At 38.8% G+C, this 16027-nt stretch overlaps 2 protein-coding genes across 3 annotated transcripts; one reads left to right on the forward strand and one right to left on the reverse strand.

Annotated features, from left to right (window-relative positions):
* The first annotated feature begins 16 nt into the window (after nt 1–16).
* Nucleotides 17–6869, forward strand: LOC112055759 (flap endonuclease 1). Of its 2 annotated transcripts, XM_052888943.1 has the most exons (9): nt 18–200; nt 272–337; nt 1146–1349; nt 2366–2475; nt 2623–2658; nt 3669–3836; nt 4793–5011; nt 5435–5584; nt 6400–6869. In XM_052888943.1, the coding sequence occupies exons 1-9, from the start codon at nt 119–121 to the stop codon at nt 6502–6504; spliced, it is 1140 nt and encodes a 379-aa protein (XP_052744903.1). In that variant the 5' UTR covers nt 18–118; the 3' UTR covers nt 6505–6869. The 2 variants fall into 2 exon arrangements, with proteins under 2 accessions (XP_052744896.1, XP_052744903.1); XM_052888936.1 differs by lacking the exon at nt 2623–2658 and having other exon boundaries at nt 17–200; nt 2366–2511.
* Nucleotides 6870–7398: 529 nt separating this feature from the next.
* On the reverse strand, nt 7399–15724 carry LOC112050247 (glucose-6-phosphate isomerase). The gene is made up of 12 exons (XM_052888918.1): nt 15483–15724; nt 14484–14623; nt 13831–13999; nt 12832–12940; nt 12503–12667; nt 12123–12235; nt 11797–11923; nt 11412–11506; nt 10965–11123; nt 9719–9851; nt 8968–9109; nt 7399–8213 (listed from the first exon to the last, which is right to left on the reverse strand). Exons 1-12 carry the CDS (start codon nt 15707–15709, stop codon nt 8023–8025), a joined length of 1770 nt encoding a protein of 589 aa, XP_052744878.1. The 5' UTR covers nt 15710–15724; the 3' UTR covers nt 7399–8022.
* Between the last annotated feature and the right edge of the window lie 303 nt (nt 15725–16027).

The raw sequence follows: 16027 nt of genomic DNA on the forward strand, positions 1-16027 counted from the left end.
ACGTCAAAATCTGTATTGATTTTGTTTTTGGCGCTTTTTTAGTTTTTTGAAACGCCATGCGAAATTTTTACAATTGAATTTATAGTTCTTGAAAAATACTTTTACTAACGAAAATAAAATGGGTATTTTAGGCTTATCAAAGTTGATTGCAGACATTGCACCGCAAGCTGTAAAGGAAATGGAAATTAAGAATTATTTTGGTACGTAAAACATGTCTTTTTTATTGATTAGTATTGCTAGCAAGATTCTTACTGTAACGTTCGGATTACAGGGCGGAAAGTAGCCATCGATGCGTCTATGAGCTTGTACCAGTTCTTGATAGCTGTAAGGAGTGAAGGTAAGTGTTTTAAATATTAATTCTGGTTATTTTATAATTTCTGCCAATAAAATTATTGGTATCCATACATGCCACACCTAAATACTGTGACTCGCTCACTCGCGTTTTTTTAAGATTTAATTATTATTACTTGTAAATTCTCATAGTGAGTTTTGATGTCTTGAGTGTTTGATTTTTTCACATGTTCATGGGACCATAGACTCGATTCAGTTTAAATTTTCACTTGATACATCCATACAAATAAACATTTTATATTATTATAGTTGAAGTTATTTTTTAGCTTAATTGCAGATGGACACCAAGGTCAAATCTTTGTGATTTTTGTGGTTGTCTGTTTAATTCATCTTTTTATGTTTTGTAATTTTAATAAAAGTTCAAATGATCTTGACAAACAGACAACAAAGTGATTTTGTAATGGTTCAGTTTTTTCCTTTTGAGGAACAGAACCCTAAAAATAACTAAAACTGCAATATTACATAGTTTGTCTTCTAGGCAAGCATGTTCCACCATAGGCTACATTCAATCATCATTGCTTATCCTCATTGATTGCACCTGAACGCTTGCTTATATAAAAAAAAAGTATTAACAATAATATTTTATGAAATATTGTATAATTTAGTATATTAAATAGTTTACCCACTTGTTATTTTACATTTTCATTTAAATCATACCAAGTTATAAATTTTCTTAATAATTAAAAATTAACACTAAACTATAAGCAACATTGTAATTGGTTGTGCGAACAGGAGATTAGTGGACTATAGTAATTTATTTTAAATACTTCAATCTCCTATAAATTGATTACTAGGAGCTCAACTGACATCAGTGGACGGAGAGACCACATCACATTTAATGGGAACATTTTACCGCACCATACGCCTGGTGGAGAATGGCATCAAGCCAGTGTATGTGTTTGACGGCAAACCACCAGACATGAAGTCCCACCAGCTCAACAAGAGGGCCGAGAGACGAGAGGAGGCTGAGAAGGAACTGCAGAAGGCTACAGAATCTGGTAAGATTTTATGGAAAACAGTAAAGATAGAAAGAAAATTATTTTAACTTCACAAACAATACATCCTTTCTAACAATATGTAACAAATAAATGTAAGACTGTCTGTACCACCAAAGAGGATGGTCATCTATATATCTTCTTGATGTAGCAGCTTTGCAGCTCTTCAAGAGGTTCCTATATGGTCTGTAATGGTCATACAGCTCAGCATATGCTTAGATACAAAATAAACAAGTGACAGTAAATATACAAAAGTTATAAAAGTGTGTTTGTCCTGCCCTTGACAATAACTAACTATTATAAATTATATTATTATCATCATCAAATTAGCAGATGGACACCCACAGCATGACATGGGTCTTTAGGAGGAACTTAAAACACCACATTCCTGAGTCACCTGCATCCAGCTTTATATTGTCAGTCCACCTAGTAGTCACTCCACCTATTGATCAGTCCCCTTGTGATGAGTCCACCTAGTGATCAGTACAACTATTGGTCAGTCCACCTACCTAGCGATCAGTCCATCTAGTGGTCAGTCCACTTAGTCATCAGTACACCTATTTGTCAGTCCACCAAGTGATCAGTCGATCTAGTGGTCAGTCCACCTAGTGATCAGTCCACCTAACTTTTTAGTGTAGAATTGCCATTCCAAGACGACAGACTAATATCCAATGGCTCTTTAAACTGTGTGCACTTTTGCTGTGCAGCTTTCTGAGCAATGTTAGTAACTTCAATTATTTTCTCTTCTATAGCTTGATCTATTGCACTTTTAATGACTGACTAAATAAACTCATTATTATGGTAGTTTAATGAGTTATTCAGTCTAGTGTAGTCCACTTGTAGTAGTGGGCCCCCGCGACTTTGTCTGACTTTAAACCTTAATATTAGCAGATGTCTACTAACTGTAAACTACCTCTCTGTCACATTTTATATGTTAAGCTGTTTTTGAGATTTCATGATGAGTGACCTTTCTCATTTATGTATATTTTGATAGACATCATACCACAATATATTAACAGGAGACACAGCGTCAATAGAGAAGTTCAACCGTCGGTTGGTGAAGGTGACCAAGCAGCACGGCGAGGAGGCGAGGCAGCTGCTCAAGCTGATGGGCGTGCCGGTCGTCGAGGCGCCGTGCGAGGCTGAGGCACAGTGTGCACAGCTGGTGAATGCTTTGTTATATTATATTGACAGGAGATTGGTGAAGGTGACCAAGCAGCACAGTGAGGAGGCGAGGCAGCTGCTCAAGCTGATGGGCGTGCCGGTCGTCGAGGAGGCGCCTTGCGAGGCTGAGGCACAGTGCGCACAGCTGGTGAATGCTTCATTACAATATATTGACAGGAGATTGGTGAAGGTGACCAAGCAGCACGGTGAGGAGGCGAGGCGAAGGCACAGTGCGCTCATCTCGTGAATGCTTCGTCACAATATATTGACAGGAGACTGATGAAGGTGAACAAGCAGCACGGCGAGGAGGCGAGGCGAAGGCACAGTGCGCACAGCTGGTGAATGCTTCGTCACAATATATTGACAGGAGACTGGTGAAGGTGACCAAGCAGCACGGCGAGGAGGAGAGGCGAAGGCACAGTGCGCACAGCTGGTGAATGCTTCGTCACAATATATTGACAGGAGACTGGTGAAGGTGACCAAGCAGCACGGCGAGGAGGAGAGTCTGAGGCACAGTGCGCACAGCTGCTGAATGCTTCGTCACAATATATTGACAGGAGACTGATGAAGGTGACCAAGCAGCACGGCGAGGTGGAGGCACAGTGCGCACAGCTGGTGACTGCTTCATCACATTACATTGACAGGAGACTGGTAAAGATGACCAAGCAGCACGGCGAGGAGGAGAGGCAAAGGCACAGTGTGCTACGTACAAAAACAGCGGCCGGTAAAATACTGAACTTATTCATAAGAAAATTATTAATTAAATTAAAAAATGAAACAATTTCATTGTCAACCTTTAACGGCTTACAAAATGGTCAGGCCTCTTTCCTTACAGGAGAGAGAGCGCTTTCCTAATGATCGAACCTGACATTTAAAAAGTACTTGTAAACTAAGCCTACTTTAAATAAAGGAATTTTTATTTTTAACTAAACCAGCTTACTTCGGCTTCCACCTGCAGGTGATATAAGGTCAGAAACAAACATACAACAGGGGACTGATTTCTCAAACAATTAGATTAGGTTGGTAGTTAAGTTAATCACCTGCAGGCGAAGTAAGCTCAGAAACAGACATACTAAAGGGCACTGATTTCTCAAAAGAAACCATTTGAGAAATCAGTCCCCTGCGGTATGTTTGTTTCTGACCTTACTTCGCCTGCAGGTGAAGGCCGGCAAGGTGTACGCAGTGGCCACGGAGGACATGGACGCGCTGACCTTCGGCGCGGACGTTCTGCTGAGACACCTGACGTTCTCCGAGGCGCGGAAGATGCCGGTGCAGGAGTTCCACCTCAACCATGTGCTGAGCGGACTCGAGCTTAACCACAAAGAGGTAAATATAATGATAATGATATCCAGAAAGAAGTTTTTTGGAATGCGCTTTTATATTTTGTAAATAAACGAAATTTAATAGACACGTATTTTTTTCTTCAATACTGGTAGGCGGGCAACTGTACTGTCAGAATATGTCAATATGATAATGATGACTTAACATGCTCTCAGAGGCACAAGGGTAGGTGTCAAGGGGTGTATACCAGTTTTTCAACTTTGGGTTGACAATTTTTAACTGAGAAAAATAGAGAAAAAGTAATACTAAATATTTCATAGTCTAACCCAAGACCTTGTAACCCAAAGCCACATAGGACTAGAACCCAACTAGACCTTGAAGGCAGTTGAAAAAAAGGATTTGGCAGATGCTCAAACCAATTACCATAGGACCTGCCTCGTTACATGGTACCCCTCTGTCAAAAGTATATGATCACGATCTAACGAATTTATACAAACTGCGTCTATAGGTGTTAAAATTTCACTTGTGTGTATTACGATTTATAGTTTTGTGTAGTGTAAGGACATAAGATATATTTATTGGTGTTAAATATTTTCAATGTGTGAATTTACCTCGTCCTCTTCAAAAAACGACAGACAATTTTGTTGGTGAATTTGAGTGCTAGTCCATAGGTCTGAGGGCATCATTTTATTTTTATTCTTTAAAAGTTAGCTCTTGATTACAATCTCACATGATGGTAAGTGATGATGCAATCTAAGATGGAAGCGGACTAACTTGTGAGAGGAGGAAGAAAATCCACACCTCTGTCGGTTTCTACACGACATCGTACCGGACCGCTAATTCGCTTGTCGGTACGTCTTTGCCAGTATAACTAGCCATGGCCAAAGCTCACCAGCTAGGACTGGGCCAATTAAGAAAACCTCAATCGGTCCAGCCGGGGATCAAACCCAGGAAAAAAATCCCTCCTGTAAATCCATCAGGCACATGTTTTTCCATTATAGTTCATTGACCTGTGCATACTGCTCGGCTGCGACTACTGCGGCTCCATCCGCGGTATCGGCCCCAAGCGCGCCATCGAGCTCATCAAGCAGCACCGCTCCATAGAGCAGGTGCTCCACAACATCGACACCAAGAAGTACCAGCCTCCAGAGAACTGGGACTTTGAGAACGCCCGAAGACTATTCGTTGAACCTGAAGTCGCTGATGCCAAGGATATTGAGGTAAGGTCAGCTTTACAGCTCCCAACTCCAAGGGAGAATTGGAATTAACTTGAGGGGTCTTGGGTTCAATCGCCGCTTTATAGACTGTTGGCACTTACATAATCTTCACAGAAGAAGAACGAAGAAATACTTTATTGCACACAAATGTACAAAAATAAAAAAAATACATTAAAAATGAACTAAGAACTAGCACGCAAAGACGGCTTAGAAAAAATAATAATAAATATAGTACATTGTTATGACTAATTTATCAATAATTGTGCCACATATCATAATACTTCCACCACCTGGTCATGTCAAGACTAAAACCGAAGTAGTGGAAGCATCAAACACCACTTTGTTATATTCGGCACAAAAAAATACCAGCTTAGCATTATGCTGCATGATGGAGCACACAACGCTGATTTTTGACAATATTTCCAGCTGAAGTGGTGCGACCCTGACGAGGAGGGGCTGGTGAAGTTCCTGTGCGGCGACAAGCAGTTCAACGAGGAGCGCGTGCGCAACGGAGCCAAGAAACTGATGAAGGCGCGCACTGGCACCACGCAGGGACGACTTGACGGGTTCTTTAAGGTATTCAAATTATGTGGCTCGAGCTGATTACTCCAAAATTCGAAGCCCCAATTTTGAATTTTTTTAACCGACTTAAAAAAACTTTTTATAAATGTTTGTTACCTCATAATTTCGTAATTTATTGACCAAGTAGCGAAAGTGACTTCGTCCCCCCTAGTTACCTCTTTAATCTAACTGTTACAGTAAGTAAGTAGTACCTGCCCAGGAGTATGAAGAATAATTATTGTACCAAATTTCGTTAAAATCCGTCGAGTAATTTTTGTTTCTATAACAAACATACAGACAGACAAACAAAAATTTTATTGATTTTTGGCATCAGTATCGATCACTAATCACCCCTTGATAATTATTTTGAAAATATATTTCTTGTACAGAATTGTCCTCTTTACAGATTTATAAGTAAAGATTTTGAAAAATATTATTTGTTTGAAACGTAAGATATTTCTAGATTGGTCTGTAATTTTTAGTAATTTTTTGTTAAACTCAAAATAACTAAAATATGTGTACAAACTTGCCTACAATGTGTTTACGGTCACTATGTTAAGACACACTATGCTTAAAACAGAAAAATAATATTGTACCACCATCAAACCGCTCAATAGGGTCCTAAGGTATGCCAAATAGGTATTTTTGTTTTTGGCACCGCCTTCGAAATGATCAATAGAAAAGACATAGACGATGTTATTTTTCGCTTTTAAGGGTAATGCATCTTTTAAAGTCGGTTAAATTTTTTGTTTTTTTTTTATATTACGTATAATTAAATTAAGTGATTACTTTTATTAATTAAAAAAATCCTGTAACTGTTTCTATTTCAGGTATTATCAACAACACCAAATCCTAAACGTAAGGCTGAAGAAGAGAAAAAGAACGCGAACAAAAAGGCCAAAACCGGCGGCGGCAGGGGTCGGAAACCCAAATAACAGTGTTTGATTTAAAAAAAAAATAATAAGACTGCTAAAAGTTAACTTTAAGAGGTAACATCTCAAATCATAAAAAATCCTTTTAAATTGAAAAAAGTGCTGCCAAATCGAAATAAGACAATAACTATTTTTTAAATTAATACAATAAAACAATTTGCCCAAAAAATATAGCCAGATTAAAATATAGACATGAAAGATTTATATTTTTTCACAATTATAAAATTTTGTATGCTGTTGTTAATTAAATGTTAAATATAAAATGTTATCAGTCGCGGGTTCGATGTTTTCATGTGACGAAGTAATAACTTTTTATTTAGCTGTATAATTAAATGTAAATAAATGATAAGTAAGTTACTGATTTTAAACTTTGTATTACTGAATATCCTTTCACAATAAATAACTCTCCGATTGAGGTCTTCTTAATTGGTCCAGGTCTAGCTGGTGGGAGGCTTCGGGAGTGGCTAGTACCACCCTACCGGCAAAGACGTACCACCAAGCGATTTAGCGTTCCGGTACGATGCCTTGTAGAAACCGAAAGGGGATGTGGATTTTCATCCTCCTCCTAACAAGTTAGCCCGCTACCATCTTAGATTGCATCATCACTTACCATCAGGCGAGATAGTAGTCAAGGGCTAACTTGTAAAGAAAAAATAATAATAGTAATTACTTTCGAAACGTCAGGTAAATAATATTATAAGATAATGGTGATAATAATTAGTCGAAAACTTGAAATTAAAATTACGAGGGTTCCAAACGTGCCTTGGTCCGAGAAGCACAACAAACTCAGCCAGGTTTTTCCATTAAACGTTAAACCTAACTCTAAGCATTGATAATTAAAAACATCAGTCCCCTGTCTTGTATTTGCAAGGTTTACCATAAAATAAAAACTCAAGATAAATACATAATATTTATTCTAAATCGAATAAAATACATCTATAAACATTTAAATGAGATAAAACATTTCAAAATACATCTCAAATACTTTTTCCTTACTTTACAATAAATACATTAATCAATCACTAACATACCAATAAAAATTTCTCTATACGAATTAAATAATAATTTAAAAAGTTTGTATGTAATCTAAATTATATTTTAGTTAATATTCGCTACTGCGACCATATTACCTCATTGTAATTTCTATAAAATATTTGCACTTTTATATAAAACTTTTAAAATGTATAAATCTATGTGTTTACAAAAAAATATTAAGTTGGTCAATTTCAAGACTTCTGTCTGTCTTATTGATTTTGTTAAATTCTAATAAAGATCTAGTTTTAAGATTTCGGTCAATTAGGAAAAATTAGGAGATTTAGAAAATAGCAATAGTGCCTTGATTTAAAAATGCGAGTGAAAATAAAAAAATGGAGTTTTTACAATTAAAGCTCAGAGGATATACTAAAAAATTAGACAGACCCAAATCCAAAGTCCCAAAGAAACCATAGATTTAGACAGATCCTCTTTATACAATTGTGAATCACAACATCAAATATATGTTTTGCGTCAACTATTGATGGTTCAAGCGAAGTTGGCCTTCAAGAAGTTGATGAGTCCGTTGGTTGAGCCGTCGTGGGAGGAGACAGGACTCTTGTCTTGCAGCTCTGGCTCTATGGCTTTAGCCAACTGCTTGCCGAGCTCCACTCCCCACTGGTCGAAGGAGTTGATGTCCCAGATCACGCCTTGGGTGAAGATCTTGTGTTCGTACATGGCTGGAATTAAAAATTTTTATAAACATTAACCCGCAAACTCATATTGAAGCAGTGTTTTAGCTGAAAGGCCTGTAGTGGACCGTTAATAGTCAAAGCCAAAGATAATGTCTTTCTACGTTGTCTTTTAGAGCAAGAGTCTTGTTAGTTGATCATCATCATCATCACCATTTTCGGTGTACTGCTGAGCACGAGTCTCCTCTCAGAATGAGAGGGGTTAGGCCAATAGTCCACCACGCTGGCCCAATGCGGATTGGCAGACATCCCACACGCAGAGAATTAAGAAAATTCTCAAGTATGCAGGTTTCCTCACGATGTTTTTCCTTCACCGTTTGAAAAACCTGAAACTTAATTTCTTAAATTGCACACAACTGAAAAGTTGGAGGTGCATGCCCTGACCGGATTCGAACCTACTCCGGAATCGGATGCAGAAGTCATATCCACTAGGCTATCACGGTTCTAGGCTAAGTTATATCAACGTACTGGCGGACGCCCGCGACTTCGTCCGCGTGGAATTCAGTTTTACACAAATCCCGCTGGAACCATGGATTTTTCCGGGATGAAAAGTAGCCTATGTGTTAATCCAGAGTAAAATCTATTTCCATTCCAAATTTCAGCCAAATCGCTTCAGCAGTGTAAAAAACGAACAAACATACTTACACACAAACTTTCGTCTTTATAATATTAGTGTGATTCCTACAAGAACAGAAGTCTGCCAGTTAGTCGACAATAGTCTAAAATTAGTTCAAAATTTTACCAATCAGTGCCCCAAGTACAAAGGGGGTGACTTTTTTCACAACGATGGAGTTGGTGGGGCGGTTGCCCTTGAACACCTTGTGCGGCAGGATCTTGGCCACCGCCTCGGGCGCCATGCCGGACTTCTCCAACTCCGCCTTAGCCTGCGGACGATTGAAATAATCAGAAAGGCTGGAACTCAGAGTCTTAAAGCCAGTTTAACAAAAAAAAAAAGAAAAAAGTTAAACACACCACAAAATATTTGTAAATCACAGACAGACATTTATATTTTATTTAAGGAATAAAAGGTGTTGTTTAAAAACAAAAATAAATCAACTGTCAGAGACATCAATGTGGCGAAGTCATCTCAATACAATTAATGAGAAAGCGATGTTTCAGATTATGCTGATATTGGTTGACATATTTTGTCTATTTCGTTGGTTTCTAAACTGTTTCGATTTAAAATATCGACTTTTATTTCTTTTTCTCCCATAAATTAAACGTAAATATTGAAATGTGTGTCTGTGATTTCAAAATAAACTCTTTTTTCTGCATATTCTTATTTTGATGATACTAAAACACGTTTTATTTTAATTTTGCCTATCTATTTGTCCAGGCTAATCTTTGAATTTATTTCAATGGAACTTTCACTGGAAAATAGAGGAAATTGTTGCAACATATAGGCTAATATTAAACACTGGGCTAGAGTAATGTATAAACAATAAATTAAAGAGTGGGGACAAGCTTAACAGGTCTCATCTTATAGTACTTACTTCATCAGAAGTCTTCCCCTTCATGAGAGCTTCCGTTTGAGCCAAGAAGTTAGCCAACAGGATCTTGTGATGGAGTCCACCGGATATCGGATTGTGGGTTTGCGCTGGCGCTATGAAATCACAGGGAATTAACCTATAACAAAAATATTACTATAAAAATAATTATAATGAAAAAAAAGAGTGTGTTTTAACCAAACTGAGGTAAAATTTACAAAAATAAAATAATACTTGTAAGAGAAACTTAAAAATTAGTAACGGTTATCTTTTGTGTTGGACTTCTTTTCCGTCCCAAAACGGAATGGCGACTACGCACCAAACAGCGCAGTTTTGGTCGACCCCTTGCTAAGTGGACTGACGACAGAGATCGGAAGTAAGACATTGGATTGGGGCGGCTCAAGACCACTGGCTAGTGCAGCTCACCTGGTGCCCTGGTAGATGAGCTGGTAGAAGGCGTGCTGGCCGTTGGTGCCGGGCTCGCCCCACACTATGGGCCCCGTGCTGGAGGCGCCTGTTACCGTCACTGGCTAGTGCAGCTCACCTGGTGCCCTGGTAGATGAGCTGGCAGAAGGCGTGCTGGCCGTTGGTGCCGGGCTCGCCCCACACTATGGGCCCCGTGCTGGAGGCGCCTGTTACCGTCACTGGCTAGTGCAGCTCACCTGGTGCCCTGGTGGATGAGCTGGTAGAAGGCGTGCTGGCCGTTGGTGCCGGGCTCGCCCCACACGATGGGCCCCGTGCTGGAGGCGCCTGTTGCCGTCACTGGCTAGTGCAGCTCACCTGGTGCCCTGATGGATGAGCTGGTAGAAGGCGTGCTGGCCGTTGGTGCCGGGCTCGCTCCACACGATGGGCCCCGTGCTGGAGGCGCCTGTTGCCGTCACTGGCTAGTGCAGCTCACCTGGTGCCCTGGTGGATGAGCTGGTAGAAGGCGTGCTGGCCGTTGGTGCCGGGCTCGCCCCACACGATGGGCCCCGTGCTGGAGGCGCCTGTTGCCGTCACTGGCTAGTGCAGCTCACCTGGTGCCCTGGTGGATGAGCTGGTAGAAAGCGTGCTGGCCGTTGGTGCCGGGCTCGCCCCACACGATGGGCCCCGTGCTGGAGGCGCCTGTTGCCGTCACTGGCTAGTGCAGCTCACCTGGTGCCCTGGTGGATGAGCTGGTAGAAGGCGTGCTGGCCGTTGGTGCCGGGCTCGCCCCACACGATGGGCCCCGTGCTGGAGGCGCCTGTTGCCGTCACTGGCTAGTGCATCTCACCTGGTGCCCTGGTGGATGAGCTGGTAGAAGGCGTGCTGGCCGTTGGTGCCGGGCTCGCCCCACACGATGGGCCCCGTGCTGTAGGGCACCTGCTGGCCGCTGCGCGTCACGTATTTGCCGTTGCTCTCCATGTCACCCTGCTGGAAGTACGCCGCGAACCTGCCGCAACACAAATTACAACATAACTCTATATTTGTCTCCAAATGTAGATAAAGCAGTAGTGCAGATAAAGCTTCAGGGTTAAGTCACTGGGAACCATGAATTCCAATAACGATCATGGGGTCAGAACTGATCTCAATCGCCCCATAAACTTCATGGTTCAAGTATGAAAGGTGAGAAACATTCTGAGTCAGGGCTTCATTTTGAGCGTTTGGAGTCACACAAATCCGCCTGTTTTCAATAAACCTATTGATAAGCCATTAAAATAGTGCATAGCATATTACACACCTGTGTAGGTACTGGTCGTAAGGCAGCAATGCGTGCGTTTCAGCGCCATAGAAGTTGCTGTACCACACGCCGAGCAACGCAAGAAGTACTGGTGCCTGTAATGATACACTTTTTGAAGGCTCTCCCTAAAAATTCAACTGAAACTAGTCACCAATGTAAATGGAGCTTCACAACGATGGATTAGTCTCTGATATGAGCGACAGTTTCTCGCAACACAATAATCTATATTTGCATATGGTGGAATTTTTGGTTATCTAAAGGATATCTACTCCTGGGAATTTTCGGCTAGCTTATACTTTAAGGGATGTTTCTAATTCCCAAAAAAATCTTGAAGTAAAACAAAATAGACTCTTAGCAAATTATTTAATAATGATACTTTACTTACATTTTTCTCCAAAGGTGCCGTCGTGAAATGGTTATCCATAAAGTTGGCACCGTCCAACAGTTTCTCAAAGTTATCATAGCCAATGTAGAGAGAAATGGACAGACCGATCGCAGACCATAAGGAGTACCTGAAAATGTCACATCAACTTTCTATAAACTCCAAAAACAAAGTACGGCTTCAAGGGCCTCTTTTAACCTACGCCTGTATCATGGCCTTCATTATTTATCCGATTACTGTATGGTGAATCAATGGAATGGAACAAAATCAAATGAAACAGAAATATTGTGTGTCGTAGGATTTTGTATAGAGTATAGAGGTTCCCTCACCTGCCTCCCACCCAATCCCAGAAGCCGAACATGTTCTTGGGGTCGATGCCAAAAGCGGTCACCTTCTCGGCGTTCGTTGACAAAGCAACAAAATGCTTCGATACTGCTGATGGCTAAAATAGAAACAAAAATATGTTTCACTAAATTGCATTGCAATACAATTCCGTTTGTTGACCTCCCTAAAACTAAAAACGGCTTGACCCATTTGAATTTGTTTTCTTTTGGTTCCTCTAATATGCTTAAGAAAAGAAAAACAATAGAAAAACCATCAACGTTTTAAATAAATGTGAATTGATAATTTTGGTTTGGGAATTGCCACATCTACAATTTCAGACAGAGAGCAAAGTCTAGTTAACTATTTAAATAAAATGATGCCTTACATCTTTAGCGACTTCAAGGAACCAGTTCTTGGCCGAAGTGGCGTTGGTGATGGTCTCCTGTGTGGTGAAGGTTTTGGACGCGATGATGAAGAGCGCTGTCTCGGGGTTCAACCGTTTGAGCACCTCCGCTAAGTGGGTGCCGTCGATATTTGACACGAAATGCACCTAGAGAACAGAGAAGCAATAAATGTAATGGAGGGCAATGGACAATGGTCATTGAATGCAAATGGCAGTAGCAATTAAACTGTAATAAAATTTTTGGGAATTCTTAAGTTCCTTTAATTTATTTCAATAAAAACTCTCAGATTTTGTTGTACAGGATTTTTTACCTTTAGTTGATTGGCGTATGGCTTAAGCGCCTCAGTGACCATGAGAGGGCCGAGGTCGGAGCCGCCGATACCAATGTTGATGACATCTGTGATAGATTTGCCAGTGTACCTGCAGGTGTACAATATTAGATGGTTATGATTGAATCAATGAAGGACATATTGTCAACCAATAGCAGCGGAATCCAAAATATCGCTTTCTTTCGTCCCATCACAAAGACAGCGATAATTGTCTTAATCAGATTTTATAAAATTGTTTTGGATGACTCTAACACTAGACTCCAACACACATTCACCAGTGTCTTGACACTCACCTTGTCCATATTTCTTATTATTAACCGACTGATTGAATTTACCTCAGCACAATATGTATGTCAGTTCTTCCACTCACTTCTCTCATACATCAACTCACAACTCCTACTTCTACACTTTTTACACACAAATTCTTTTTTACACAAGCTAACCATATGTCTATGGCCTGCCTCTCCATTTGTTACTTGACATTTTTTATGGTCAGGCTAAAATGGGACACACTTGCCTACAAAGTGCTTATCCACACTTTGGAAGTGTTTAGATTGTAGGTGGCAGGAACTCAGACGCCGGATGAGCATTCCACACTTTAACAATTCAAATAAGAAACATACTAACTAAAACATTTTGTGTGAGTTGTCTGAAAGTCAACAACATAGGGATGCCACCTTGTAATGCCATCATTTCTGTCACTGGTCACTTTCAGACTTCCCCTTATATCATTCTCTGTATCTTAACTATTCTTGACAACACGGACGGTCACCCATGCAATGGATCCACCAGATTAAATCTGCTGTAGGCGGACCCTTACATTAATGTACACAACTCACTACACACAGGGAGAAGTGGCGAATGCTTGTGAGGTGTATCATCTATCATGTACATCTGCCTCTAACGCGTCCTAAAGACCACGACCACTCTGTCGAGAGTACAACAACATAGAAAAAGATCTTAACTATAAAACCCACATACCCTTTCCAACTGCCACTGATAATTTGTTCAGAGAACTCCTTCATGTGAGCCAGTACAGCGTTCACATCAGGAGTGACGTCCTTGCCATTGACCAGTATGGGCTTGTTCTGTCTGTTGCGGAGAGCTATGTGCAGCACTGCTCGGTCTTCAGTGAAGTTGATCTTTTGGCCTGAGCATCATTCAATTACAAATTGTTAATTTCAAGTAAACTTTTTATTCATCACCATCATCATTAACAACCCATATTCGGCTCACTGTTGAGCACGAGTCTCCTCGCAGAATGTGAGGGGTTAAACTTATTACTATATATTATATAATACTTATTTGAAAATTTCAGTGAATTGGTAAAATGGTTTTTATGTTTTATAATCTGTTTTATTTTTCTATTTATGGTTTTAATCTTATTACTATTAATATTAATATATTACTGTTAATCTATTTAACCTAACTTGTCAAAATCTCTGGAAAATCTATAAAGTTTGATAATTCTAGAGATTATCAGATCCAACAGACGGAATATGTAAAGATTGATTTTTTGTATACTGTTACACTACATTGCCAACTAAATATTATTTAAAATATACCTAAAATAAGAATTCTTTTTTTAATGTATTTATAGATTAAAGTACTTGTGATGTAATATAAACACCTACCAGTAAACATAGCATCTCTAGCTTGTTCCACATTGCGACTTCTAGCCAGTTGTAGCAACAGAGCTAATGCAGCATCGTCCACTCTGTTCTTTGAGTAATCCAACAAGATGTCTCCATCATTAGGTGTGGGGATGCGTAGACTAGTGACAGAAATATTTTTATAAAATTAATTCTTAAATTAATTGGGAATGAAAATTACAAATTTCACGGCAAACATAAAAAATAGAATAATCTCAGTACATAACAGACTTTCATGCACTTTACACAGATAGATTAAGAAAAATCTAGAGACTGAGAGTCCTCCAAAAAATTTTTTCTTAAAATATTTAATTTAAAGACTTTGTCGCTTTGTGACATACTGACTCGAGAATATATTACTTTTGGAATTCATATTTGAAATTGCTGCATCGCTGCTGTTCCGTTTTTCTGGTTCCATGTGCTATATCTGCGTATTATTCTTTAATCTTTGGTTTTAAATTGAAAATAATTATATACCCAAGCTGACAAAAACATATCCAAGGCATTTATAGTAAAAATGCTAAATAAAATTACAATACAAATTTGTTTAAAAAAATATTTTTATTGTTATTATATATAGTAATTTAATTGCATAGATAAATAAATTGTAAAGGTATTTACAATAATTATATTCTGTCGTGTACATTTATAAAACACAATTAAATAAACAAAAAAGTGCATTACAATGTACAATTATAACAATGCAACATATTATTAAAATACCTACTTGTAGTTGCATACAGTTTAGTAAACAATTAAACAATAATTATTGAACGCCGAAAGTGCGTTAATCAAGTATGACATTGCTTCGTTACCGGTGACCTTTTAAAACACTCGAACTTGAATGATATAACTTTATGAAATTAGAAAGTAGTTTTAGAGGACTTAGTAAAGTAATTTAACAAGAGCTTGATATTATACACTTTAATAATAATACGTGTTAGAATAAATTACAAGTATTATTATTTTTTAAAAAAATACCTGAACTTGTTGAAACGTTCGGGATCCTTTTGAAAGAGTTGTTGAATATTAATTTTATCGGCGTTCGAATTGTAGAATTCTTGTAGTTTCACGTATGCCGGGTCTTCTTTTAAATTCACTTTTGGTTCCATTTTTATTTTACAAAGTTTACATTTACGGGTTCTCGGCAAAAAATTACAGCGAAACTGCCGTATCAACAATATTGATAACGTATGTCGATTTGACATTTCAATGACAAGCGAAGGTTATTTGCGTTTTGTTTATGCACTGAGGTCTTTGGAGGAAAAAAATGAATTTTTTTATGGACATTTTTTCGATAAAATATCAATTTCATTACAATTAAATCTATGCATTTTAATAGGACACAATATGATAAAAAAATTTCAAGTCAAAGCATTTTTATATAATCTATATTAATTTGTGAAGGTCACAATTCATTTGTGGTCTGTGGTCACAATCATTGTATCGAATCGTTAATCTATGGTCACAATCGTTCTTGTTTTTTGAAAATAAATTTAAATTGATTTTATGGCTTGCTGCTGTAC

The sequence above is a fragment of the Bicyclus anynana genome, chromosome 2, assembly GCF_947172395.1.
Source record: "Bicyclus anynana chromosome 2, ilBicAnyn1.1, whole genome shotgun sequence".
NCBI lineage: Eukaryota > Metazoa > Arthropoda > Insecta > Lepidoptera > Nymphalidae > Bicyclus > Bicyclus anynana.